This window comes from Coregonus clupeaformis, chromosome 26, assembly GCF_020615455.1.
Source record: "Coregonus clupeaformis isolate EN_2021a chromosome 26, ASM2061545v1, whole genome shotgun sequence".
Classification (NCBI taxonomy): domain Eukaryota; kingdom Metazoa; phylum Chordata; class Actinopteri; order Salmoniformes; family Salmonidae; genus Coregonus; species Coregonus clupeaformis.
In genome coordinates, this window is record NC_059217.1 from 8,699,053 (window position 1) to 8,725,109 (window position 26,057).

Genomic DNA, 26,057 nt, shown 5'->3' on the forward strand with positions numbered 1-26,057 from the left:
CGCAAACCCAACACCTCTCATCACCCTGAGAACACCATCCCCACAGTGAAGCATGGTGGTGGCAGCATCATGCTGTGGGGATGTTTTTAATCGGCAGGGACTGGGAAACTGGTCAGAATTGAAGGAATGATGGATGGCGCTAAATACAGGGATATTCTTGAGGGAAACCTGTTTGTCTTCCAGAGATTTGAGACTGGGACGGAGGTTCACCTTCAAGCAGGACAATGACCCTAAGCATACTGCTAAAGCAACACTCGAGTGGTTTAAGGGGAAACATTTAAATGTCTTGGAATGGCCTAGTCAAAGCCCAGACCTCAATCCAATTGAGAATATGTGGTATGACTTAAAGATTGCTGTACACCAGCGGAACCCATCCAACTTGAAGGAGCTGGAGCAGTTTTGCCTTGAAGAATGGGCAAAAATCCCAGTGGCTAGATGTGCCAAGCTTATAGAGACATACCCCAAGAGACTTGCAGCTGTAATTGCTGCAAAAGGTGGCTCTACAAAGTATTGACTTTGGGGGGATGAATAGTTATGCACGCTCAAGTTTTCTGTTTTTTTGTCTTATTTCTTGTTTGTTTCACAAAAAAAAATATTTTGCATCTTCAAAGTGGTAGGCATGTTGTGTAAATCAAATGATACAAACCCCCAAAAAATCAATTTTAATTCCAGGTTGTAAGGCAACAAAATACGAAAAATGCCAAGGGGGGTGAATACTTTCGCAAGCCACTGTATCTGTCGGAGTTGTTGTCTGATTTCCTGTGTGTGTAGTTATGACCAGCACAAGGAGGCTTGTAGAGGAGATGCCAGGTTCATCTGTAAGGCTGAGAGCTGTGGGAAGAGGTTCAAGAGCAAAGACGCTCTGAAGAAACACAAAGGGAACGTCCACACAGGTTGGTCTCCGTCTCACACATACGCAGGTACTCAATGTATACAGACACAGGAAACAATGATGATAAGTAGAAATATGTATCTGCCTTGATCTTTTACCAGTCTGGTCAGTATCAGGAGTGTGTAGGCGAGGGGGATGTGGTTTAGGCCCTACAGATGTGGCACACGTGACTCATAAATAAATGACTGGGGGGATTCTCTCTGAGAATGGGGGAGTTCAGGTTTTGTCACTTTAATGAGTTGGTGGCAAACTGATTTTATTAGTGACCCTGTCATGTTTATGCTATGTCTTGGTTGCCCCGACAGTCGGAAGAGAACATACAGTCAGGTCCAAAATTATTGGCACCGTTGATAAAGATGATATAAAATAAATAATACAAATACTGATCTATATTGTATGGTGAAAAAAAAAGCACAATTATATTCTTTTATACTAATACAATTGCTCAGAGAAACAGATTTTGTTCAACAAGTAATAAAACAAAATAAAAGATAGTGGTCAAAATTATTGGCACCCCTGTTTTCAATAATACTCCAGCACCCTCCCATTGCGAGGATAAGTACACTGAGGCTTTTTCAAAAATGTTTTATGAGATTGGAGAACACATTGGGAGGGACCTTAGACCATTCCTCCATACAGAATCTTTCCAGATCCTTGATATCCTTTGTCTGCGCTTATGGACTGCCCTCTTCAATTCAGACTACATGTTTTCAATGGGGTTCAAGTCCGGAGACTGAGATGGCCATTGCAAAATGTTGATTTTGGGGTCAATTAACAATTTCTTTATGGATGCTTCCGCTTCCATTTTTCGATGCCAAACCCACCACTGGTGTGCATGGCCAAAGAGCTTTATTTCCATGTCATCTGACTATGGCACCAGTTACAATCCATGTGCCAATGCCGTTTATCAAACTCCAGGTGGGGCCATGGCCAGATGACATGAAAATAAAGCTCTTTGGTCCTGCACACCAGTGGTGGGTTTGGTGTCGAAAAATGGAAGCATATGCTGAGAAGTACCTCATACCTACTGTAAGATATGGTGTTGGATCTTCAACGTTATCGGGCTATTTTGTGTCCGGTGATCCTGGGGCCCTTGTTAAGCAGCCATCAAAATCCGCAAATAAACTGTTAATTGATCACACTACCTGTGGTCTGAATTGAAGAGGGCAGTCCATAAGAGCAGACGGAAGGATATCAAGGATCTGGAAAGATTCTGTATGGAGGAATGGTTTAAGATCCCTCCCAATGTTTCTCATAAAACATTTTAGAAAAGGCTGTGTTGTTATCCTCCGAAGAGGTGGGTACTGAAAACAGGGGTGGCAATAATTCTGATTGTTAAACAAAACCTCTTTCTCTGAGCAATTGTATTAGTATAAAATAATATAATTTTCAGATTTTTTTGAACATACAATATAGCTTAGTGTTTGTATTATTTATTTTATACAGTCTTTTTTGCTAATCTTTATCAAGGGATCCAATAATTTTGGACCTGACCGTACATTTGGTAGTTAAACTTTGACCTCAAGTGATTATCTGATTTGATGTGTGTATTTGTCTGGTTGTGCTTCAGATTAAATTGGCTTTGCCATGAGGTGAGTGATGATGCTGTTCACTAACATGTGGAATGCCCTGACCATTGTTGTCATTGCTAGCCACCACATTATCACACTGTAGATTGAGACATGTAGAGCAGGATTGGTCACTCTGCTTGTCGAATCATTGTGTTTCAGGAAGTTCCAGGCGGAAGCTCATGTGCACCATCTGCAACAGGAAATGCTCCTCCTTACTGAATCTCCAGGAACATCGTAAGGTCTGGCTCCTACCTACTACCTCACTGTCTCACCTACCTAACTGTCTCACTGTTACACTGTCTCTGGCCAACCCTTAACCCGTATTCCTAGACACGATTTGGTCCTTCAGAGATCTGGAAGGACTGGATAGGTGTAAGCTGTATGTTTTATTGGCCCCACCTATCCCTCTGGTATTAGGGCCAGGGGCTAGTGGTTGGTTTCACACTGGCCATGTCTCTTTAAGGTCTATATCCTTCATATCATGTATTTTTGTTCCATTCCTTTGTGTCCCTATCCCTTCCCTAATCCCATGCTTGCCGTCTGCTCCTGTTTTACTCTTCTTCTCTCTCAGTAGGAGGTTGGCTTTATGTTAAGGTTGTTACATTTTCAGACCGTGTGACAGTAGAGAAAGGTTGGATTTTATTTCACAAGCTCATCCCCACAGACTCTCATGAAACTTAAGAGGCATGGCGAGCAGACAATAAGGCTTTAACCCTGGCGTCAGGATACTTCCTCTTAGAGATGGATCTCTTAGAAAAATACTGAACAATTACAGGACCACAAAACCATTATATTGCATTACTTTTAGAGATTAATGGAGGTAAGGTATTCCCATCACAAACTATCTCACAGTGAGGCATTTTCGTCTGCATGAAATGAAATATATTTGCAGTGAGTTATTTGATTGTTTTGCGATTGGTTTGGCTTCCCATCCAAATGAGGGTTTGATATTTATGACCAGTGAACTCGGCTGGTGTTTGGGTAAAGTTTCATTTTCCCTGTCAACATCTATCCAATAGATTAATCAGAAGACATTACTATTACTCCACTCTAATGAACTGAACATGGTCATAAGTGATTAATCACGAACATACTTTATGAGCAACTGTTAATCATTTAAGAAATGTTTAGATAGTTCTACAACAGATCAATCAACCTATCAACCAACCAACCTGCCAGTCAATCAATCAGTTTTCATATTGTGTTTATAAACTTCCACCCAATGTATTTGAGTGCATTGCCCTATTCTGACCTTTTCATTCTGTCAAAGCCAGTTCCATCAATTCTATATGTGGTACATGTGAACTTGAAAAAGTTTTTAGCAGTCTTTGCTTGTTAATGAATCTCTAGTCATCAGTCTTTACCTTTGTGAGAGGCTCTTTCCTCATTAACAGTAGTTACAGAAAATGTGATTTGATACAGGGAAATTTGGGTCAGTCACAAACTTGAATTCTCTTGTATGATGTAGTTTATTCAGAAATGTTTAAAAAGTCATACTTACACACAGCTGGAATGTTGCAGATGTTATTGGAATAATCATTTTCTGAGGTTTGAAAAGCATTAAGCAAAGAAAGAGAAAAAAGTGTTGGACCAAAGTTCTATGGAACAGAAGACGTATTACAGCTGAGCTTTGGACAAAGACACTTTAGAACGTAGCACAAGAGTGATCAAACTTTCCATAATGACAAGTTTGCACAAAAGCTACTTAAACCAGCCATTGTGCCATAATTTGCCTGAACTGCTCAATCTTAGTTTTATTATAGAAGCTCTGAGCAGAGGAGCTATTCAGTCTTAGCATATTGAAGCATTAGGCAGAAGAGCTATCAAATATGATATTATTACAACCATGCTGAGAGCAGAAGAGGGATTCAAACTTTTCAGCAGTTTAATTATATTTCTGTGTGCAGACGTAGTTGAGCAAGGAGTAAAAGTGTGTATGTGTGTCTCTGAATGTACTCTCCTATCTGCAAGTGTGGAAAAGGTCACACAGTGTCATTTACAGTACACAGTGAGCCAAGAAATACTATCTTTCTGTATCACCTCCAGGGTTGAGGTCAATTAGGAATTTCTGAATGTAATTAAATTCAAACAATTAATTTGAATCAAATTTGAATTGGCCACACCTCACAGGAAGCAGAATTTGAATTGAGGAAGTAGAATTTAATTCAAAGGAGTTCAACTGAGACGTGAAACATGAAAGTCTCATTCATTTGTCAAATCTTTAATCTAAAGGATATACCACTTATTAATCAGAAGAGTACACATACCATTTCAAATAGTGGTTTGATTATAACTCAAAGATGTCAAACAGTATTTTTTTTTTGTCATGAGTTGTTAGATTGTTCCCTTCCATACTGCAGTGTTTGATCTAATGCATTCTGGTAAATGTATTTTTTCTGATATTTAAAAACATTAAGGGAATTTTGAATTATCAAAGACAACCCATAACATGATCTTAGAATATTTCCAGACCATAGTAATTATTTAAAATTGTTTTAGGAGAATGAGTTTTAAAAATCTAATGTTTCAACCTTATGCTGCATGGTATTGGTAACCATACAGTACTTCATGTCAAAATACAAATGTCTATGGTGATGTGTAGAATAAATAAGTCATTTGAATTTCATTGAATTAAATTCTACTTCCTTTCATTCAAATTGAATTACAATTCTGCTTCCTTGGAATTAAAGAGCAATTCGCAACTCAATTCAGAATGAACCTCAACACTGATCACTTCACACCACGATCTCTAACTCTTACATAACCACCCTGTGTGTCTGGTCTTTTGGGTACTATATGAATCTCTAGGTACACGAGATATTTGACTGTACTGCCTGCGACAAGAAATTCATCTCTACCAATCAGCTCAAGCGCCACATGATCACTCACTCAGGTAAGAGAGCACACGCACACAGAGCTACGGTCAGACATGGTATACTCTCTCTCTCTCTCTCTCTCTCTCTCTCTCTCTCTCTCTCTCTCTGTCTCTCTGTCTCTGTCTCTGTCTCTGTCTCTCTCTCTCTGTCTGATTGTCTGTCTGTCTCTGGTTAGAGAAACGTCCGTACACCTGTGAGATCTGCAGTCGTTCGTTCAAGCGTCTGGACCAGGTGACGGCCCATAAGATTATCCACAGTGAAGACAAGCCCTACAAGTGTAAGCTGTGTGGGAAGGAGTTTGCCCACCGGAACGTCTACAAGAACCACAAGAAGGTGAGCAGGGAACAGGAAGGGTCTGAAAGCTCTAGATTTAAATAGGTGGTTTTTAATATGCAAATTCTACTGATGGAGATAATGCTGAAACGTAGGCAAGATTTTAAGTGATGGCATGTATAGCCTAGTATAAACAAGCACATACACATAAGCAAACACACAAGCATACTCTCACTGGTTCAGAGCTAATATTATTAGTGATAGCCTAAAACCAGAGGTCTCTTCAGTTGTCTTTGGGGTTCTGTAGGGTCAGTGGCCTGTCTCATGTTTACCCAAGGGAATGGGGCGGCACTCAGACACAGGTTAGAGCAGGGGCACAGATAAACACAAGCACTTTGAACCTAAGCCCCTCAAGCTACTTGTCTTCATCAAGTCAACAAACCAAATCAGCCATGGAGCCTAACCCCAACTCTATCCCCAACCCCAATGCTTACACATCTGATCCCACATCAACACACAGATAGGAGACAGCTCAGATTGAACCAAGAGGAGAGATGGAGGAGCAGTTTAGAGAGAGTGAGAGAACTGTTTAGTTATATTTAGGGGGTGTCAGGGCTCCACGTTAGCTCTGTTAGCTGTTCTCATGAACCGACCGCAAACATAAAATACTTATTCACTCTATCAGTAAATTAAATAGAAAAGAAGGAAGGTATATGTTTTGATGGTCAGCAAACTGGGACAGTATGTGTATATCAAGATGTAGAGAGGGCAAGTTCGAGGTAGTATTCAATGATGCTGTGTACCTTTAAAGGGATACCTCGGGATTTTAGCAATGACTATTTTTTCCCATACACACGTATACGCACACTTTAACACTTGATTCATAATACCAGCCCCCATAGCCCAGTATGCTAACTAACTTTAGCGCAATGACTGGAAGTCTATGGAAATCTGATAGCATGCTAGTAGATACCCATAGACTTCCAGTCATTGCGCTAACGCTAGTTAGCATTGGCTCATGAAACTACCTCTAACTTCTTTCATATACTAGACACATTATCCACGAGTTCATCTGACTCTGGGGAAGTAGATAAAGGGCCTCATTGCTATAATCCTGAAGTATTCTTTTAACCATGAATGCTGTCCTGTTCTTTCTCTAGACTCACTCAGAGGAAAGGCCCTTCCAATGTGAGGAGTGCAAGGCCCTGTTCCGCACCCCATTCTCTTTACAGCGCCACCTGCTCATCCACAACAGTAAGTATGAGTGTCTTTGTGTGTGTATCTCTGAGTGCAAGAGTGGGTTCATACTACCTTAACTGGCTAGCCACTAGTACCTACATTCAAGGCCCATGCCAACACATAATTTTAAAAATGTTAAAATTTCACCTTTATTTAACCAGGTAAGCCAGTTGAGAACAAGTTCTCATTTACAACTGCGACCTGGCCAAGATAAAGCAAAGCAGTGCGATAAAAACAACACAGAGTTACATATGGGCTAAACAAAACATAAAGTCAAAAATACAACAGAAAATAAATATACAATGTGTGCGAATGTAGTAAGTTATGGAGGTAAGGCAATAAGTAGACCATAGTGCAAAATAGTTACAATTTAGTATTAACACTGGAATGATAGATGTGCAAAAGATGATGTGCAAATAGAGATACTGGGGTGCAAATGAGCAAAAATAAATAACAATATGGGGATGAGGTAGTTGGGTGGGCTAATTTCAGAATGGCTGTGTACAGGTGCAGTGATCGGTAACCTGCTCTGACAACTGACGCTTGAAGTTAGTGAGGGAGATAAGAGTCTCCAGCTTCAGAGATTTTGGCAGCAGAGAACTGAAAGGAATGGCGGCCAAAGGAGGTGTTGGCTTTGGGGATGACCAGTGAGATATACCTGCTGGAGCGCAGACTACGGGTGGGTGTTACTATGGTGACCAGTGAGCTAAGATAAGACTGGGATTTGCCTAGCAGTGCTTTATAGATGGCCTGGAGCCAGTGGTTTTGGCGACGAATATGTAGTGAGGGCCAGCCAACAAGAGTGTACAGGTCACAATGGTGGGTAGTATATGGGGCTTTGGAGACAAAACGGATGGCACTGTGATAGACTACATCCAATTTGCTGAGTAGAGTGTTGGAGGCTATTTTGTAAATGACATCGCCGAAGTCAAGGATTGGTAGGATAGTCAGTTTTACGAGGGCATGTTTGGAAGCATGAGTGAAGGAGGCTTTGTTGTGAAATAGGAAGCCGATTCTAGATCTAACTTTTGATTGGAGATGCTTGATGTGAGTCTGGAAGGAGAGTTTACAGTCTAACCAGACACCTAGGTATTTGTAGTTGTCCACATACTCTAGGTCAGAGCATACGGTTCCCAAATCCCCATGGATGCTATAGCCCTTAGTTCAAACCTCTCTTTACCAGCAGATACTGAGGGCTTCCACAGCCTCCTTCTGGTCCTTTGTGGTCCTCCTAGCCCTCAGTGTCATAGCCCTGCAGACAGAGACAGTGGTCCTTGAGGACTGAGACTGAGGAGCCCTGCAGACAGTTGGTCTTGGCAGGATGGAGTCCTTCATGGTCTCACAGTCGAGACTGAGGACACATAGATTGTGAAGCTCAAGGCATTTCCTTCCTGTGTCTCTGGATACAGATCACTATTCACACAAATCAGTGGGATACTGGACCATGGGGGCTGGTATTATGAATCAGGTGCGAAAGTGTGTGTGTTTATGGGAAAATAAAGTGAGTGAAAGTCCGTATATACAGTGAGGGAAAAAAGTATTTGATCCCCTGCTGATTTTGTACGTTTGCCCACTGACAAATAAATTATCAGTCTATAATTTTAATGGTAGGTTTATTTGAACAGTGAGAGACAGAATAACAACAACAAAAATCCAGAAAAACTCATGTCAAAAATGTTATAAATTGATTTGCATTTTAATGAGGGAAATAAGTGTTTGACCCCCCCTCAATCAGAAAGATTTCTGGCTCCCAGGTGTCTTTTATACAGGTAACGAGCTGAGATTAGGAGCACACTCTTAAAGGGAGTACTCCTAATCTCAGCTTGTTACCTGTATAAAATACACCTGTCCACAGAAGCAATCAATCAATCAGATTCCAAACTCTCCACCATGGCCAAGACCAAAGAGCTCTCCAAGGATGTCAGGGACAAGATTGTAGACCTACACAAGGCTGGAATGGGCTACAAGACCATCGCCAAGCAGCTTGGTGAGAAGGTGACAACAGTTGGTGCGATTATTCGCAAATGGAAGAAACACAAAATAACTGTCAATCTCCCTCGGCCTGGGGCTCCATGCAAGATCTCACCTCGTGGAGTTGCAATGATCATGAGAACGGTGAGGAATCAGCCCAGAACTACACGGGAGGGTCTTGTCAATGATCTCAAGGCAGCTGGGACCATAGTCACCAAGAAAAAAATTGGTAACACACTACGCCGTGAAGGATTGAAATCCTCAAGGTCCCCCTGCTCAAGAAAGCACATATACAGGGCCATCTGAAGTTTGCCAATGAACATCTGAATGATTCAGAGGAGAACTGGGTGAAAGTGTTGTGGTCAGATGAGACCAAAATCGAGCTCTTTGGCATCAACTCAACTCGCCGTGTTTGGAGGAGGAGAAATGCTGCCTATGACCCCAAGAACACCATCCCCACCGTAAAACATGGAGGTGGAAACATTATGCTTTGGGGGTGTTTTATGCTAAGGGAACAGGACAACTTCACTGCATCAAAGGGACGATGGACGGGGCCATGTACCGTCAAATCTTGGGTGAGAACCTCCTTCCCTCAGCCAGGGCATTGAAAATGGGTTGTGGATGGGTATTCCAGCATTCCACAATGACCCAAAACACACGGCCAAGGCAACAAAGGAGTGGCTCAAGAAAGAAGCACATTAAGGTCCTGGAGTGGCCTAGCCAGTCGCCAGACCTTAATCCCATAGAAAATCTGTGGAGGGAACTGAAGGTTCGAGTTGCCAAACGTCAGCTCGAAACCTTAATGATTTGGAGAAGATCTGCAAAGAGGAGTGGGACAAAATCCCTCCTGAGATGTGTGCAAACCTGGTGGCCAACTACAAGAAACGTCTGACCTCTGTGATTGCCAACAAGGGTTTTGCCACCAAGTACTAAATCATGTTTTGCAGAGGGGTCAAATACTTATTTCCCTCATTAAAATGCAAATCAATTCATAACATTTTTGACATGCGTTTTTCTGGATTTTTTTGTTGTTATTCTGTCTCTCACTGTTCAAATAAACCTACCATTAAAATTATAGACTGATCATTTCTTTGTCAGTGGGCAAACTTACTCAATCAGCAGGGGATCAAATACTGTTTTCCCTCACTGTACATACAGTGCATTCGGGAAGTATTCAGACCCCTTGACTTTTCCCAAATCTTTTACGTTACAGCCTTATTCTAAAATGGATTAAATTGTATTTTTCCCATCACAATACCCCATAATGACAAAGCAAAAACAGGTTTCTAGACATTTTTGCAACTTTATTAAAAATAAAGAACTGAAGTATTACATTTACATAAGTATTCAGACACTTTACTCAGTACTCTGTGGAAGCACCTTTGGCAGCGATTACAGCCTCAATTCTTCTTGAGTATGACGCTACAAGCTTGGCACACCTGTATTTGGGGAGTTTCTCCTATTCTTCTCTGCAGATCCTCTCAAGCTCTGTCAGTTTGGATGGGGAGCGTCGCTGCACAGCTATTTTCAGGTCTCTCCAGAGATGTTCGATCGGGTTCAAGTCCGGGCTCTGGATGGGCACCTCAAAGACATTCAAAGACTTGTCCCGAAGCCACTCCTGCGTTGTCTTGGCTGTGTTCTTAGGGTCGTTGTCCTGTTGGAAGGTGAACCTTGCCCCAGTCTGAGGTCCTGAGCGCTCTGGTGCAGGTTTTCATCAAGGATCTCTCTGTACTTTGTGCCGTTCATCTTTCCCTCGATCCTGACTAGTCTCCCAGTCCCTGCTGCTGAAAAACATCCCCACAGCATGATGCTGCCACCACCATGCTTTACCGTAGTGATGGTGCCAGGTTTCCTCCAGACGTGACGCTTGGCATTCAGGCCAAAGAGTTCAATCTTAGTCATGTGCCTTTTACTGAGGAGTGACTTCCGACTGGCCACTCTACCATAAAGGCCTGATTGGTGGAGTGCTGCAGAGATGGTTGTCCTTCTGGAAGGTTCTCCCATCGCCACAGAGGAACTCGGGAGCTTTGTCAGAGTGACCATCGGGTTCTTGATCACCTCCCTGACCAAGGCCCTTCTCCCCCGATTGCTCAGTTTGGCCTGGCGGCTAGCTCTAGGAAGAGTCTTGGTGGTTCCAAACTTCTTCCATTTAAGAATGATGGAGGCCACTGTGTTCTTGGGGACCTTCAATGTTATATAGACAGGTGTGTGCCTTTCCAAATAATGTCCATAGGGGGAGTAGCATGGGGTAGGGGGGAGCAGGTAGCTGACTGGTGGTGGCTATTCAGCAGCCTGATGGTCTGAGGGTAGAAACTATTGGCCAGTCTTTCAGTTTTTTTCCATGATGTGTCTGATTGATTGAAGCGAGGAGAACAGGGTGTGGCTTGGGTGGCTGGGGTCCCTGATGATCTTCTTGGCCTTCCTGCGACACCTGCTGTTTTAAGTGTAGGGGAGGTAGTGTACACCCAATGGTGCGTTTTGGTTGTGTGTATCACCCTCTGAAGCGCCTTGCTTTCCGCGGCAGTGGAGTTGCCTTACCAGGCTGTGATGCAGCCCGACAGTATGCTCTCGATGGTGCTCCTGTAGAACACTGTAAGGGTCCTCGGGGATAGGCCGAATTAGTTCAGTATCCTGAGGTAGAAGAGTCGCTGTCGCGCCTTCTTCACCATGATATCAGTGTGGTTAGACTATTTCAGCTTCTCCGAGATGTGTACACTGAGGAATTCTTGATGCACACAGGAAACTGTTGAGCGTGAAAAACCTAGCAGCATTGCAGTTCTTTACACACTCAAACCGATGCGCCTGGTACCTACTAACATACCCCATTCAAAGGCACTTAAATATTTTGTCATGCCCATTCATCCTCTGAATGGCACACATACAAAATACGTCTCAATTGTCTCGAGGTTTAAAAATCCTTCTTTAATTAGCCTGTCTCCTCCCCTTCATTTACACTGATTTTGAAGTGGATTTAAAAAGTGACATCAATAAGGGATCATAGGTTTCACCTGTATTCACCTGGTCAGTCTGTGTCATGGAAAGAGCAGGTGTTCCTAATGTTTTGTACACTCAGTGTATGTTTCAGTGGACGCTTAGCCCTACCCTAATGTTTCCTCATGCATTGAGTTATGTGCATGCATGGATTAACCACCTCTTGTGTCATTTATTTTGGTGGGCCGTATGGTCATTGTCTTTGCCCATCTTTGATTTTCCTTTTTTCTTTCCTTTTTTTCTCTTCCATCATCCTTAGTTTTGAGGCTCGAAACATACAACAAAGTATTGTAATGTATTCTAAAGTCATTGTTCTATTGAATCCAGTAAAGTAGCATGTGAACTTAAATTTGTTGGCTCTTCCCTGATGCTTTTTTCTTTTTTCCTTGGAGTCTTAATGGGCGTCCCCATATTGTGTCAGCATCCAAAGGACTACTAACTTAGGTCTACCGGCCGGCTCTCTCAGGGGTAAACACTTTTGTCCCCCAGCATACTGGCCTTTTCTATTTCGTTTTCTTCTGTTGGTTATTTAAATTGTATTTTAAATACTATAGAATTTTAATGCATTCACAATTGTAGACTGCACTATCATTTTGGGATTTAATGTTATGTTTTCTAAACTGTATTTCCATTTAAACTTTGTGCAAAGTGTCTTCAAATCTCAAGCTCTTGGATATATTTACATCTCAAGCTAACTCATGGGTAGTCTTAACCTCTTAACTTTTTTATTATTTTTAATAAAAAAAACATGTATTGGGTATTTTTATCAATGTCAATCAAACAAGAGATAGCAGTCACATGATTTGCCAAGCAACAAAACATGAGCGAGAAGGGGGGATTGATACAGCAGTTCAAGGTACAACTTTGATGCTGGAGATGGCATTTGACCAGCCCACTAGAGTTTTTGTAGCCGCGCCATGCAGCTTAGCTGTGGAATTTTTTGGTCTTCTTTTTTGGGGGCGGTGGTTAGGGCACACATTAACAATTTCAATTTCATAGAATCCAATGGAATGTCACAAGCATTTCCTAGTAGAAACAGACCAGGCGACATAGGTACATTTACCTCTATCAAGGTGTGCAGAAGGTATTTAACGTATGTCCAGAGGTCAGAGACCACTGGGCATTCCCAAAACATATGTACATAGGTCCCGACTGAACCAAGACTGAACCGATTATCGAGATTATGGAAGCAGCGATATGGTGTAGAGTACAATTTGTGAATTAATTAATTAGTTAACTGGTGAGATTTATTTTTATGATGAGAAAACATTGTTCTATATTACCTTCCAGTTCAACTGTTCTCCAAAACCTAGGAGTTCTCTGTTACAGATGGAAGTGACCGCAGGTGTCGGTTGAGTTAAGTTTGGAGTAGAGAGAAAAGTTCGAAGACCTGAATTATCAAAGATGTCACTGAGGGTGAAAATATTTCTGCTAGAACATTGAGGAAAAACAAAGGGTTTGAGCTTGATAAGATTAGATTATTGTTCCATAATGGAGAATGGCAGTGAAAAGGGAATGAGATCATGAGATGTCTATTGGCCTGTCTCCACACTTCAACTGCATTAGCAATTATTGGACCCATTCAGAGACTTAGATTTTTGTTTAACCTTTTAACTTTAAACGTTCGAGGCTTGAACAGCCCTATCAAGAGAATTTGTTGTTTAGAGTAGTTACGATGTAGAAATATTGATTTCGCCTTCCTACAGGAGACCCATTTGATAGCCAATGATATCAATAGATTTCAGATTTTTGAAAATAAGATAATAGCTTACTCTTGTGCCCCAAACAAAACAAAGGGTGTTATGATTGTAATTATGAGGAAACTTCGAATGAAGGTGGGGGTATCTAGGGGAAACACAGAAGTATGGTATTGGTATGCCTCTGTTACTATTAATGGCACTCAATTATGTTTTTTGTCCTCCATTTATGCACCAAATTCTTTCGATAAATCCTTTTTTTAAGACCTGAAGCTTAAATGGTTAGACTTCCCAGACTCTGTTACCATCCTTGGGGGAGATTTTAACTTATATCTTGGCACGTCAGGCACCTTCAAATTATATTAAGACCTTTTTAGATGACTTGAACATCGTGGATCCCTAATGCCTAAGAAATCCTAGTATTAGAGTTTAAACCGTCTTTTCTCCCCGTCATCAGTCTTTCTCATGAATTGATTCTCTTCTCCACCCCAGTTTTTCTGAAATGTTAGGAATACCTGCTCTTTCCATCACCATAGACTGATCAGGTGAACCCAGGTGAAAGCTATGATCCCTTATTGATGTCACTTGTTAAATCCACTTCAAATCAGTGTAGATGAAGGGGAGGAAACAGGTTAATTGAAGAAGGATTTTTAAGCCTTGATTTCTCCAGCAGGATAGGGAATTCTTAAACCAAATTTTGACTGGCAATAAGGATTTCTTACAGGTTTAAATCACAACCAGAGGTAGACCCACATACATTATGGGAAGTAACGAATTGTTGCATTAGAGGAATAATGTGTAATTCCTTCTCATCACATGTATGCACACATGACTGTAAGTCGCTTTGGATAAAAGCGTCTGCTAAATGGCTTATTATTATTATTATTATTATTATTATTATTATTATTATAAAAAAACGCAACCTTCAGATTTCTTCATTAGAGAGAGAAATAGCCTGTCTAGAGTTGATGCAAAAGTACAACTATACTGAAGATGGGCAGATAGCACTGACAACATTCTAAAACTGAGCATAAGATGGTGACTAGTTCTAGGGCTGAATTTATTAATTTGAAAGCGAGACCGAGTAGGCACTTGGCAATGAAACTGAAGCAAACTGAACATCTTTTCATCTATTGATGTCATTAGGATTGGTGAACTTTGTACCCTTCCCTCCCAAATTAATCATACTTCACTACTTTGTATTCCAATCTGTATACTTTGGAGTTTCCTAAAGACTCTAAGATGTTAGCTTTTGGAACTGTCTGTTAATCAAGTCAGTCTATTAAATGCCCCATCTGAAGACTGCCTTAGATTCAATGTCAAAATCCAAGTCTCCAGGGTTGGATGGTATCACTTAAGAAAATAAGGGATTTACATACCTGGGCATTCAAAATCGATCCAATTTGCATCTCATGATGAGCGAGAAAAAATAAATAAATATATATAGGGCTCGAAAAGGGGGGAAAAGTTTAAGTTATAAAAATGAATGTCCTCCCCCATATACATTTCCTGTTTTCAATGCTTCCTCATCCTCCCCCAACTTCATTCTTTAAGGACATGGATATCTCGGGGAGAAATTTCATTTGGAATGGGAAACGTCAGAGAATTAGTCTCTCCACCTTACAATGCCCCAAAAAGTTTGGAGGGCTCTCTTTACCTTTAAACTCTACTATGGGGCATTTCAGCTGAGGTCACTGAGTATTTGGCTTGACTCTTCATCTGATGTGCCTTGGTGGAAAATAGAGGAGGCCAAGTCTCACGCAATTAGAATTCAGCACCTTCCTAATCTTTTATGGGATCCATTGTAAAAAATACATTGACTGTTTGGTCCAAAACAAATCAATAATTGTCTGGGCACAACTTTTAATTTTCAAGAGTTATCTCCTATTTGGAATAACAATTTTATTTGGTTTGGCTCTATGCTCTTTACATTCCCTCCTTTGTCTAAGCAAGGTAATCATGTTTTGAAGGATACCTTCAATCTGCAAGAGGTTTGTTTCTTTCAAGATCTGAAAGAGTCATATTCTCTCCCTGGTTTTTGCTTTTTTATTTGTATATATTTTTGTAAATCTCAGACTCTGTACAGCATTGAAAACCTATGGGGTACCATGGGACACCAAACCAGGCTCCCACTCTTTATTGAAATAATGTTCATGTCCAGGGAAAGACAGAATGGTGTCCTCACTATATGATAATAATAATAATAATAATAATAATAATAATAATAATAATAATAATAATAATAATAATATGCCATTTAGCAGATAGGTTAGTGACTCATAATATAAAACATCTACCTGTTATAAAGGTCTGGGAGAAGGGACCTACAAAGTATAGAGTTTGAAGGGATTGGACCACGATATGGGGCAATATTTTTGCCTCTTATAAGGTCCTTTCCCATAAATGTATTCATTTTCAATTTACTAACAGGTTTTATTTTACCCCAGAGCGAAAGTTCAAGAGGAAGCCTGTGGATAGTGAGTTATGTAATAAATGTACCCAATCTGAGGTGGGCAATTATATGTATATATTTTGGAGCTGTGTACCGTTGAAGTCTCTTTGGGTTTATTTAGTTAATATTTTAAATGTTATTCTTGGCAGGAGCCTACCTGTTTGCCTATCCCTTCTCCTGTTGGGTTGCAGCCCTAGCATTCTGTTATCTTACCAAGAGAGGCGGATTGTTATGGCTGCAATAACAGCTGAAAAAAAAACTATTCTAAGGAGTTGGTTTGAACCGGGTATTGCCCTTTGCAGATTTTGGTTACTTATGTTCTTGGACATTGCACAGCTGGAAAGATTCACTGCCAGACTGTGTGGGGCCAAGCCCAAAACTCTGGTCAATTGGTCACATGTTCACATGCTATCTCCCACTTGCAAGAGCTAATTTAACAACAATGTTTGGTCGTGCGGATGGGACATAGCATTGCCCTGCTTGGTCTTTATTCTATTTTCCTAAATGGCTCTGTGTTGGTAGGCTTTGAGAATGACATTTGAATAGATCGATTGAATTTGGAAATACTGAAACATTTTTGTCTTTAATCTGTTTTGCCCTTTTTCATTTGCATGGTGTTTTTGTGTTCCCCCCCTATTGAACTGTATGTATTTGTATTGAATCTTGATACTGTAATTATCTAGGACATGCAAGAAAAACGAATAAATCATTGTTCACAAAAAGAAAACCCTAAAATTGCTGAAATAAGTAAATCAAATCAATGATGCGAGAATACTGAGATTAACTCATACAGACATGGAGTATGTTTACATGCACACTAGTAATTTGATATTAAACTGATTATGGCAGTAGTCCAAGTATGGCATTAGTCATATAAACACCTTACTCTGCTTATCTTAATCGCTGTAAGGTCATAATCGAATTAAGCATACAATGATTAAAACAACTGGATTTCTGAGCAATCTTTCGAATTATTGGGACATGGAGACACCTTAATCAGAGTTGCAGTGGTGTATTTGATCTGCCCATGTGCTAGCACCAGCAGCGCGAGCTTCCCTCTTTTGCATGACTGAAGTGAGTTCAGAAAAACTGAAAGTATGCATCTTAGAAATAGCTTTCACATACACATTTTATATGTCTGAACTCAAAAGAATCAAATAGGCTTCCTAAAAATAACATGGTCACTGTGGTAGAACTTTTATTTTGATTGGTGATTTTCTGCATTTATCAAAGTCCCATCAGGTAGCCTGATTTCAGATGTGTCCATGTAAATAAACAGTATTATTAGGGAAATTGTTATTTTTGCAAAGCATGTAAATGTTTTAATTGAACTATTATATTAATCTGAGTATTTGAACCCCTCTCAATCAGAAAGATTTCTGGCTCCCAGGTGTCTTTTATACAGGTAACGAGCTGAGATTAGGAGCACACTCTTGAAGGGAGTGCTCCTAATCTCAGCTTGTTACCTGTATAAAAGACACCTGTCCACAGAAGCAATCAATCAGATTCCAAACTCTCCACCATGGCCAAGACCAAAGAGCTCTCCAAGGATGTCAGGGACAAGATTGTAGACCTACACAAGGCTGGAATGGGCTACAAGACCATCGCCAAGCAGCTTGGTGAGAAGGTGACAACAGTTGGTGCGATTATTCGCAAATGGAAGAAACACAAAATAACTGTCAATCTCCCTCGGCCTGGGGCTCCATGCAAGATCTCACCTCGTGGAGTTGCAATGATCATGAGAATGGTGAGGAATCAGCCCAGAACTACACGGGAGGATCTTGTCAATGATCTCAAGGCAGCTGGGACCATAGTCACCAATAAAACAATTGGTAACACACTACACCGTGAAGGACTGAAATCCTGCAGCGCCCGCAAGGTCCCCCTGCTCAAGAAAGCACATATACAGGGCCGTCTGAAGTTTGCCAATGAACATCTGAATGATTCAGAGGAGAACTGGGTAAAAGTGTTGTGGTCAGATGAGACCAAAATCGAGCTCTTTGGCATCAACTCGCCGTGTTTGGAGGAGGAGAAATGCTGCCTATGACCCCAAGAACACCATCCCCACCGTCAAACATGGAGGTGGAAATATTATGCTTTGGGGGTGTTTTTCTGCTAAGGGGACAGGACAACTTCACTGCATCAAAGGGACGATGGACGGGGCCATGTACCGTCAAATCTTGAGTGAGAACCTCCTTCCCTCAGCCAGGGCATTGAAAATGGGTAGTGGATGTGTATTCCAGCATGACAATGACCCAAAACACACGGCCAAGGCAACAAAGGAGCGGCTCAAGAAGAGGCACATTAAGGTCCTGGAGTTGCCTAGCCAGTCTCCAGACCTTAATCCCAGAGAAAATCTGTGGAGGGAGCTGAAGGTTCGAGTTGCCAAACGTCAGCCTCAAAACCTTAATGACTTGGAGAAGATCTGCAAAGAGGAGTGGGACAAAATCCCTCCTGAGATGTGTGCAAACCTGGTGGCCAACTACAAGAAACGTCTGACCTCTGTGATTGCCAGCAAGGGTTTTGCCACCAAGTACTGAGTCATGTTTTGCAGAGGGGTCAAATACTTATTTCCCTCATTAAAATGCATATTAATTTATAACAGTTTTGACATGCATTTTTCTGTTTTTTTGTTGTTGTTATTCTGTCTCTCTCTGTTCAAATAAACCTACCATTAAAATTATACACTGATAATTTCTTTGTCAGTGGGCAAACGTACAAAATCAGCAGGGGATCAAATACTTTTTTCCCTCACTGTATGTCAAAGTGTGTCAAATATGTAAGTTGAAAGCATTGTATGTTAAAAGCACTGTTTGTGTGTGGATGTCCCTGACCTTGCCAACAGACAAAGATCTGTGAATGGATCAGTCGTACACCAATCATGTTTTTTTGGGGGAAAACGTTTCTTTGGGAACATCAGGCGACATCCTAAAACGTCTTGAGGGAAGCTGGGAACTAGACAAAAACTTCCAGGGGACCATGACAGAACGTCCTATGTTTTAAACGTCATTGGACACAGAAATGTTCTTGCAATGTTCCCATGAACATATTCTGAGAACATGGCAACCATATTCTGAGTGTGTTTGGTTTGACATTGATGGAATATTCTCCTAACCCTCAGAAAACTGCACACTGGAATATTCTTGCAACATTCCAATGAAACGTGTCTAGGTCATTAATATTGAATATTCTGAGAACATGGTATCCATCTTCTCGGTAAGTTCGATTTGACATTAATGGTCTATTGGAAACGGTCCTTGCACATCACTGGAATGAAAATTCCTATTAAAAAGGCTAAGTAATAATGATCTAATGAGACTCTTAAGGGAACGTTCTCTATAAAGTTGTGGGAACGTTTGTTGTTAGCTGGGTAAACAGTTTCTATGCTCGCTTCAAGGAAAACATCAACCCTCCTACGATGGCCCCTGCTACTCAAGAGGACTGTGTGCTCTCATTCTCTGTGGATGGCGTAAGTAAGACTTATATGTGTGTGAATACCCACAAAGCAACCGGCCTTGATGGGATTCCTGGTCGCGTCCTCAGAGCATGTGCAGACCAGCTAGCTAGAATTTTTACGGACATACAGTATTCAACCTCTCCCTGTCCCAGTCTGTAATCCTCACGTGCTTCAATATGTCCACCATTGTTCCTGTACTCAAGCAAACAAAGTTAACATGCCTGAATGACTATCACCCTGTAGCACTCACTTCTATCATCATGAAGTGCTTTGAGAGGCTGGTCAAAGACCACATCAGCTCCACTCTACCTGACACACTGCACCAACTATAATTAGCATACTGTCCCAACAGATCCACGGACGACGCAATTGCCATTGCACTGCACACTGCCCTATTCAATCTGGACAAAAGGAATACCTGTGAGAATGCTGTTCATTGACTACAGCTCAGTTTTCAACACCATAGTCCACTCCAAGCTCGTGATTAAGCTCAGGGCCCTGTGTTTGAACACCTCTCTCTGCAATTGGTTTCTTGAGTTCCTGACGGGCAGACCCCAGGTGGTGAGGGTAGGCAACAAACCCTCTGCCACGCTGACTCAACACGGGGGCCCCCCAGGGGTGTGTACCGCCACCTGTACTCTCTGTTCACCCACGACTGCATGGCCACGCACGACTCCAACACCATCATTAAGTTTGCTGATGACACGATGGTGGTAGGCCTGATCAACGACAGCGACGAGACAGCCTACAGGGAGAAAGTTGGAGCCCTGGCAGACTGGTGCCAGGATAACAACCTCTCCCTCAATATCAGCAAAACCAAGGAGCTGATCGTGGACAACAGGAAACAGCGGGGGGAGCAGGCCCCCATCCACATCGACGGGGATGCAGTGGAGAGCTTCAAGTTCCTCGGCATGCACATCGTCGAAGACCTGACATGGACCCAACACACCAACACCGTGGTGAGGAAGGTGCAACAGCGCCTCTTCAACCTTAGGATGGCCCCTCAGATAACTTTTACAGGTGCACCATTGAGAGCATCTTATCTGGCTGCATCACCACCTGGTATGGACATTGCACCACTTTCAACCGCAAGACTTTACAGGGGGTGGCGCGGACGGCCCAATACATCATTGGGGGCGAGCTCCCTGCCCTCCAGGACATTTGCACTAGGCGGTGTCTGAGGAAGGACCGGAAGATCGCCAAGGACTCCAGTCACCCGAGCCACAGACTGTTCAGTCTGTTACTGTCTGGTAAACTGTATTGGAGCATCGGGTCTCGGACCAACAGGCTCCGAGGCAGTTTCTACCATCAGGCCATCAGACTGTTGAAGCAGCTGTCTACCCGCCTGCACCTTAGAGACTATTTGCATTGACTCTCCACACACACGCACGCACACACACACACCCACACACAAATTCATTGTACTTGTGACATTAAAAACTTGAAACACACACACATTCAACACTGCTGTTACTGTTTATGATTACTATTTATTTAAGCTGCTATACCAAGTCACTTTACTTTACACACTTTACTATAGAAAACAGTCTTCAGTTTGATAAATCTATCATACTGTATATTCTATGATGTACATACTTCTCATACTAGTTTATTACTTTTTTTCTACTTTGTATTACTACTACTTATTTTTGTACTTTTGTATTTGGCATTTGATTCTTGATTGATATTGTTATTGTACTGGTTTGTTGAGGAGAGCAAGCAAGCATTTCACTGTACCGTGTTTGCAGTAGCTGTGACACTCTGGCTCTATGGACGTTTATATTGAGCCAGGGTTGTTCATTTTCATGTGTTTGGGTGTATTTCATTTGGTGGTGTTGGGGATGGGTGAGTTTCATTTTGTTTGTGTCAGGTGGTGATTGGTCGATGACTCCCAATCGGAGGTAACGAGTGTCAGCTGTCGGCTCGTTATCTCTGATTGGGAGCCATATATATTCTGTGTGTTTTCTCCTTTGTGTTGTGGGTTATTGTTTCTTTGTTGCTGTTAGTAGTATTCAGTATAGAACTTCACGGATCGTCATTTGTTGTTTTCTTCGTGGTTGCTTTAAGTTAATAAAGTCATCATGTTCACTCGCAACGCTGCGCATTGGTCTCCTCCTCCAGACGATCGTGACAGAATAACCCACCCCAAGAGGACCAAGCGGCGTAACAAGCGGCAACAAGACCTACCTACGCAGGATTTATGGACGCCTCCTAAGGATTTTTGGACATGGGAGGAGATTCGGGCTGGAAAGGGTCCTTGGGCACAACCGGAGGAACATCACCGCCCTCGTGAAGAGCTGGAGGCAGCTGCAGCCGAGAGGAGGTGGTATGAGGAGGAATATCACCGCCCTCGTGAAGAGCTGGGAGGCAGCTGCAGCCGAGAGGAGGTGGTATGAAGAGGAAGCGCGGAGTCGAGGCTGGAAGCCCGTGGTTACTCCCCAAAAATTTTTTGGGGGGGGGCACATGGCTTGGCGCCTGGGCAGCAGGAGGCTGCCACAGGGAGAAAAGGAGAGAAGGCTATCGGATTACGGGAGCCATTGGCGAGTAGAGGGAGGGAAGTTGTTGTGGCACGGCATGAGAGACTGAAGTGTGTTCCCAGTCTGGTCCGGTCCGTTCTTGATCCCCAGTTAAGGCCAGTGGTGGGTGTTCCCGGTACGGTCCGGCCTGTTCCTACTCCACGCACCAGGTCCACGATGTGCGTCGCCAGCCGGCCTGAACTGCCCGTCTGCCCAACGCCCGTCTGAACTGCCCGTCTGCCCAACGCCGTCTGAACTGCCCGTCTGCCCAACGGCGCCTGAACTGCCCGTCTGCCCAACGCCGTCTGAACTGCCCGTCTGCCCAACGCCGTCTGAACTGTCCGTCTGCCCAACGCCGTCTGAACTGCCCGTCTGTACTGAGCCTACAAAGCCGCCCGTCTGCCATGAGCCTTCAGAGCCGTCCCGCCAGACCGGAGCCGCTAGAGCTCTCCGCCAGACAGGATCAGCCAGAGCCTTCCGCCAGACAGGATCAGCCAGAGCCTTCCGCCAGACAGGATCAGCCAGAGCCTTCCGCCAGACAGGAGCAGCCAGAGCCTTCCGTCAGATCGGATCAGCCAGAGCCTTCCGCCAGACAGGAGCAGCCAGAGCCTTCCGCCAGACGGGATCAGCCAGAGCCTTCCGCCAGCCATGAGTGGCCAGATCCGTCAGCCAGCCATGAGCAGCCAGATCCGTCAGCCAGCCATGAGCAGCCAGATCCGTCAGCCAGCCATGAGCAGCCAGATCCGTCAGCCAGCCATGAGCAGCCAGATCCGTCAGCCAGCCATGAGCAGCCAGATCCGTCAGCCAGCCATGAGCAGCCAGATCCGTCCAGCCAGCCATGAGCAGCCAGACCCGTCCAGCCAGCCACGAGCAGCCAGATCCGTCAGCCAGCCATGAGCAGCCAGATCCGTCAGCCAGCCATGAGCAGCCAGATCCGTCAGCCAGCCACGAGCAGCCAGATCCGTCCAGCCAGCCATGAGCAGCCAGATCCGTCAGCCCGCCAGGATCCGCCAGATCCGTCAGCCAGCCAGGATCCGCCAGAGCCGTCCTGCCAGGATCCGCCAGAGCCGTCCAGCCAGGTCCGCCAGAGCCGTCCAGCAAGGATCCGCCAGAGCCGTCCAGCCAGGATCCGCCAGAGCCGTCCAGCCAGGATCCGCCAGAGCCGTCCAGCCAGGATCCGCCAGAGCCGTCCCAGCCAGGATCCGCCAGAGCCGTCCCAGCCAGGATCCGCCAGAGCCGTCCCGCCAGGATCCGCCAGAGCCGTCCCGCCAGGATCAGCCAGAGCCGTCCCCGCCAGGATCCGCCCAGAGCCAGCCAGCCAGGATCCGCCATCTAGTCAGGTACTGCCCCTTAGCCCGGTGCTGCCCCTTAGTCCGGTGCTGCCCTTTAGCCCGGTGCTGCCCCTGAGTCCGGTGCTGCCCCTGAGTCCGGTGCTGCCCCTGAGTCGGTACTGCCCCTTAGCCCGGTACTGCCCCTTAGCCCGGTGCTGCCCCTTAGTCCTGTACTGCCCTTTAGTCCGGTACTGCCCCGTAGTCCGGTGCTGCCCCGTAGTCCGGTGCTGTCCCTTAGCCCGGTGCTGCCCCTTATCCCGGTGCTGCCCCTTATCCCGATGCTGCCCCTTAGTCCGGGGTTGCCCCTTAGTCCAGGTGGGGTTAGGTGGAGGGTGGTCATTGGGAGGCTACCGAAGCAGGTTGTGACTGTGGTGGGGTGGGGATCACGACCGGGGCCAGAGCCGCCACCATGGACAGACGCCCACCCAGACCCTCCCCTAGTCCTGATGTTGGTGCGCCCGGAGTTCGCACCTTTAGGGGGTACTGTGACACTCTGGCTCTATGGACGTTTATATTGAGCCAGGGTTGTTCATTTTCATGTGTTTGGGTGTATTTCATTTGGTGGTGTTGGGGATGGGTGAGTTTCATTTTGTTTGTGTCAGGTGGTGATTGGTCGATGACTCCCAATCGGAGGTAACGAGTGTCAGCTGTCGGCTCGTTATCTCTGATTGGGAGCCATATATATTCTGTGTGTTTTCTCCTTTGTGTTGTGGGTTATTGTTTCTTTGTTGCTGTTAGTAGTATTCAGTATAGAACTTCACGGATCGTCATTTGTTGTTTTCTTCGTGGTTGCTTTAGGTTAATAAAGTCATCATGTTCACTCGCAACGCTGCGCATTGGTCTCCTCCTCCAGACGATCGTGACAGTAGCGGTGCTTTGGTAAAATCACTGGGGAAGCCAAGCCAGAAGAAAAAGCCATATTACAACCTATGTGTTGTGGTAATTGTGTTGTTTGTTCTATATCTTGTTAGTTCATATGCCTTGCGACCGTGATATATTGTATGCCTATGGCCGAGACTATAAGAAGACAAAGGGGCAGAATAAATTCAACCACACCTTTGTTTAATCACAAAACCGGAGAGCAACCTCTGTCCGGTGAAGTCCACAAAGCATATAGCATGTAAAAAACAGTTACATGACCTACAGCATGGTCAAGCAAGTTAATGTTTCCGACATTTTTGGATTACTACACATCTATTGATTTAGAACCATGGAGAGTTACCGCAAGTCGCAAAGAAAACAGGAGCTGCCTCCACTATTCCAGCACCATTTCAACTTCAACATTACAACATCATCAAAACACCAATGCTTAGTCTAATACAGTAACAACTAAAAAAGATACCAAAAACGATTTAGTCCAATCAATGTAAGCTAAATATGATGTGGCTATCCATGGTTCTGATTTTTGTGTGTGTGTGTGTGTGTGTGTGTGTGTGTGTGTGTGTGTGTGTGTGTGCGCGTTCGTGCAAGTAGAAAAAACATGTTGACTCACCCTACTTGTAGAGAAACGCCAATGCCATCCTCTTCTCGTTCATGTTGACGAAACAGTCTATGACTCTGTCATACAGTACACTCTTTAATGTTTTGTTGTCCTAGACTACCTGGCTAAAATGCTTGCTCGCTAGCCTAACTTCCTTTCATGGGCAACATTAGCTAGTTAACATTAGCCTTCTACATCTAGCTACATATTGAGCTTTCATCCTCTCAGTCCAGGGGCACAATGTATTTTATGGTTGGATCAGAATCGCTGTTATAGTCATTGGCCAGTACGGAGAATTAAGTAAAAACACAATTTCAAATCCCTATCTCCAATTTTAGCTAGCTAGCTAGCCAGCCACCGGAAGACCACAACACAACAATTCAAGTTGTTTCTGTCGATGACATATTTCTCTGTGATAGGAGTGAAGCCAAATCCAAACTGCCATCCCTTGACACTTTTTTTGTTGCGGCAGGACCATTCACAGTTGAACTCACTCAGTTTAGCTCAACGCTAATTGGCTATTATTTTATACTTTTTTTTTTATCAAGAGAGGCCAAATGCTGGCTGGCTTCCCTTGCATTCAATGCTGCGGGCGGCAACAATGTCATACTCTTTATGACCAGACTGCATCAGATAGATGGCCTACACATACAGAGACAGAGGGGCGCTGTTTCGCTTGCTCGGATGCTTTCTCCGGTGAGATACATTCAGCCTCTTGCGAATTGAAGGAAAATTATGACAACACAGAGACAAAAGATAAATAATTTTTTATTTTTTTCTTGGTAAATTTTTTTGGGAAACCTGGCTTCCCTTGGCATCTTTGAATACACGCCACTGACCGTGTGCATGTGACCAACACACTTTGATTTGATTTTACCATAAAGTAGGGTAAAATGTCACTCTGTGTTAAGCCCTCCACAGAATACCCCTTCATCTCATAATCATGTTTGTGAATGACTTAAAACCTCAGCATTAATTAAGTCTGTGTTTGGTTGAGTACCTGACTTTAATATTAATGGAAGGAATGGTTTTATTTCACTACTAGAGCATTAATGGACACAGGCCTCTACTTGTGTCCCACTTTATTGTGCTGACCATCATGTTCATTCTTCGTAATGGGAGAATGAACACACGTTTGTGGCCAAGGCTCACTCTGCCAAGCATACACTCTCTCCAAACCACTCGAAGGAAACCAACCCACTGATCCCCCTATAATGGAAAAAGGCACTTTTCAACAAGAGCCTCTGTTGTATGGAGTCACTGAGTTAAGGCGTGAAAAATAACATCATTCTGTAGTCTATATGGCTCTGG

The 26,057-nt window shown here is 43.6% G+C and overlaps 1 protein-coding gene across 1 annotated transcript in view; it reads left to right on the plus strand.

Moving 5' to 3' along the window:
* LOC121540178 (PR domain zinc finger protein 5-like) overlaps positions 1–26,057 on the plus strand; it is a 65,586-nt gene that overhangs the window by 11,367 nt on the left and 28,162 nt on the right. The window contains exons 7-11 of the mRNA XM_045207617.1: positions 772–893; positions 2,623–2,702; positions 5,272–5,356; positions 5,515–5,672; positions 6,773–6,866. Coding sequence (XP_045063552.1) covers positions 772–893; positions 2,623–2,702; positions 5,272–5,356; positions 5,515–5,672; positions 6,773–6,866 — 539 coding nt within the window. The remainder of the gene's footprint in view (positions 1–771; positions 894–2,622; positions 2,703–5,271; positions 5,357–5,514; positions 5,673–6,772; positions 6,867–26,057) is intronic.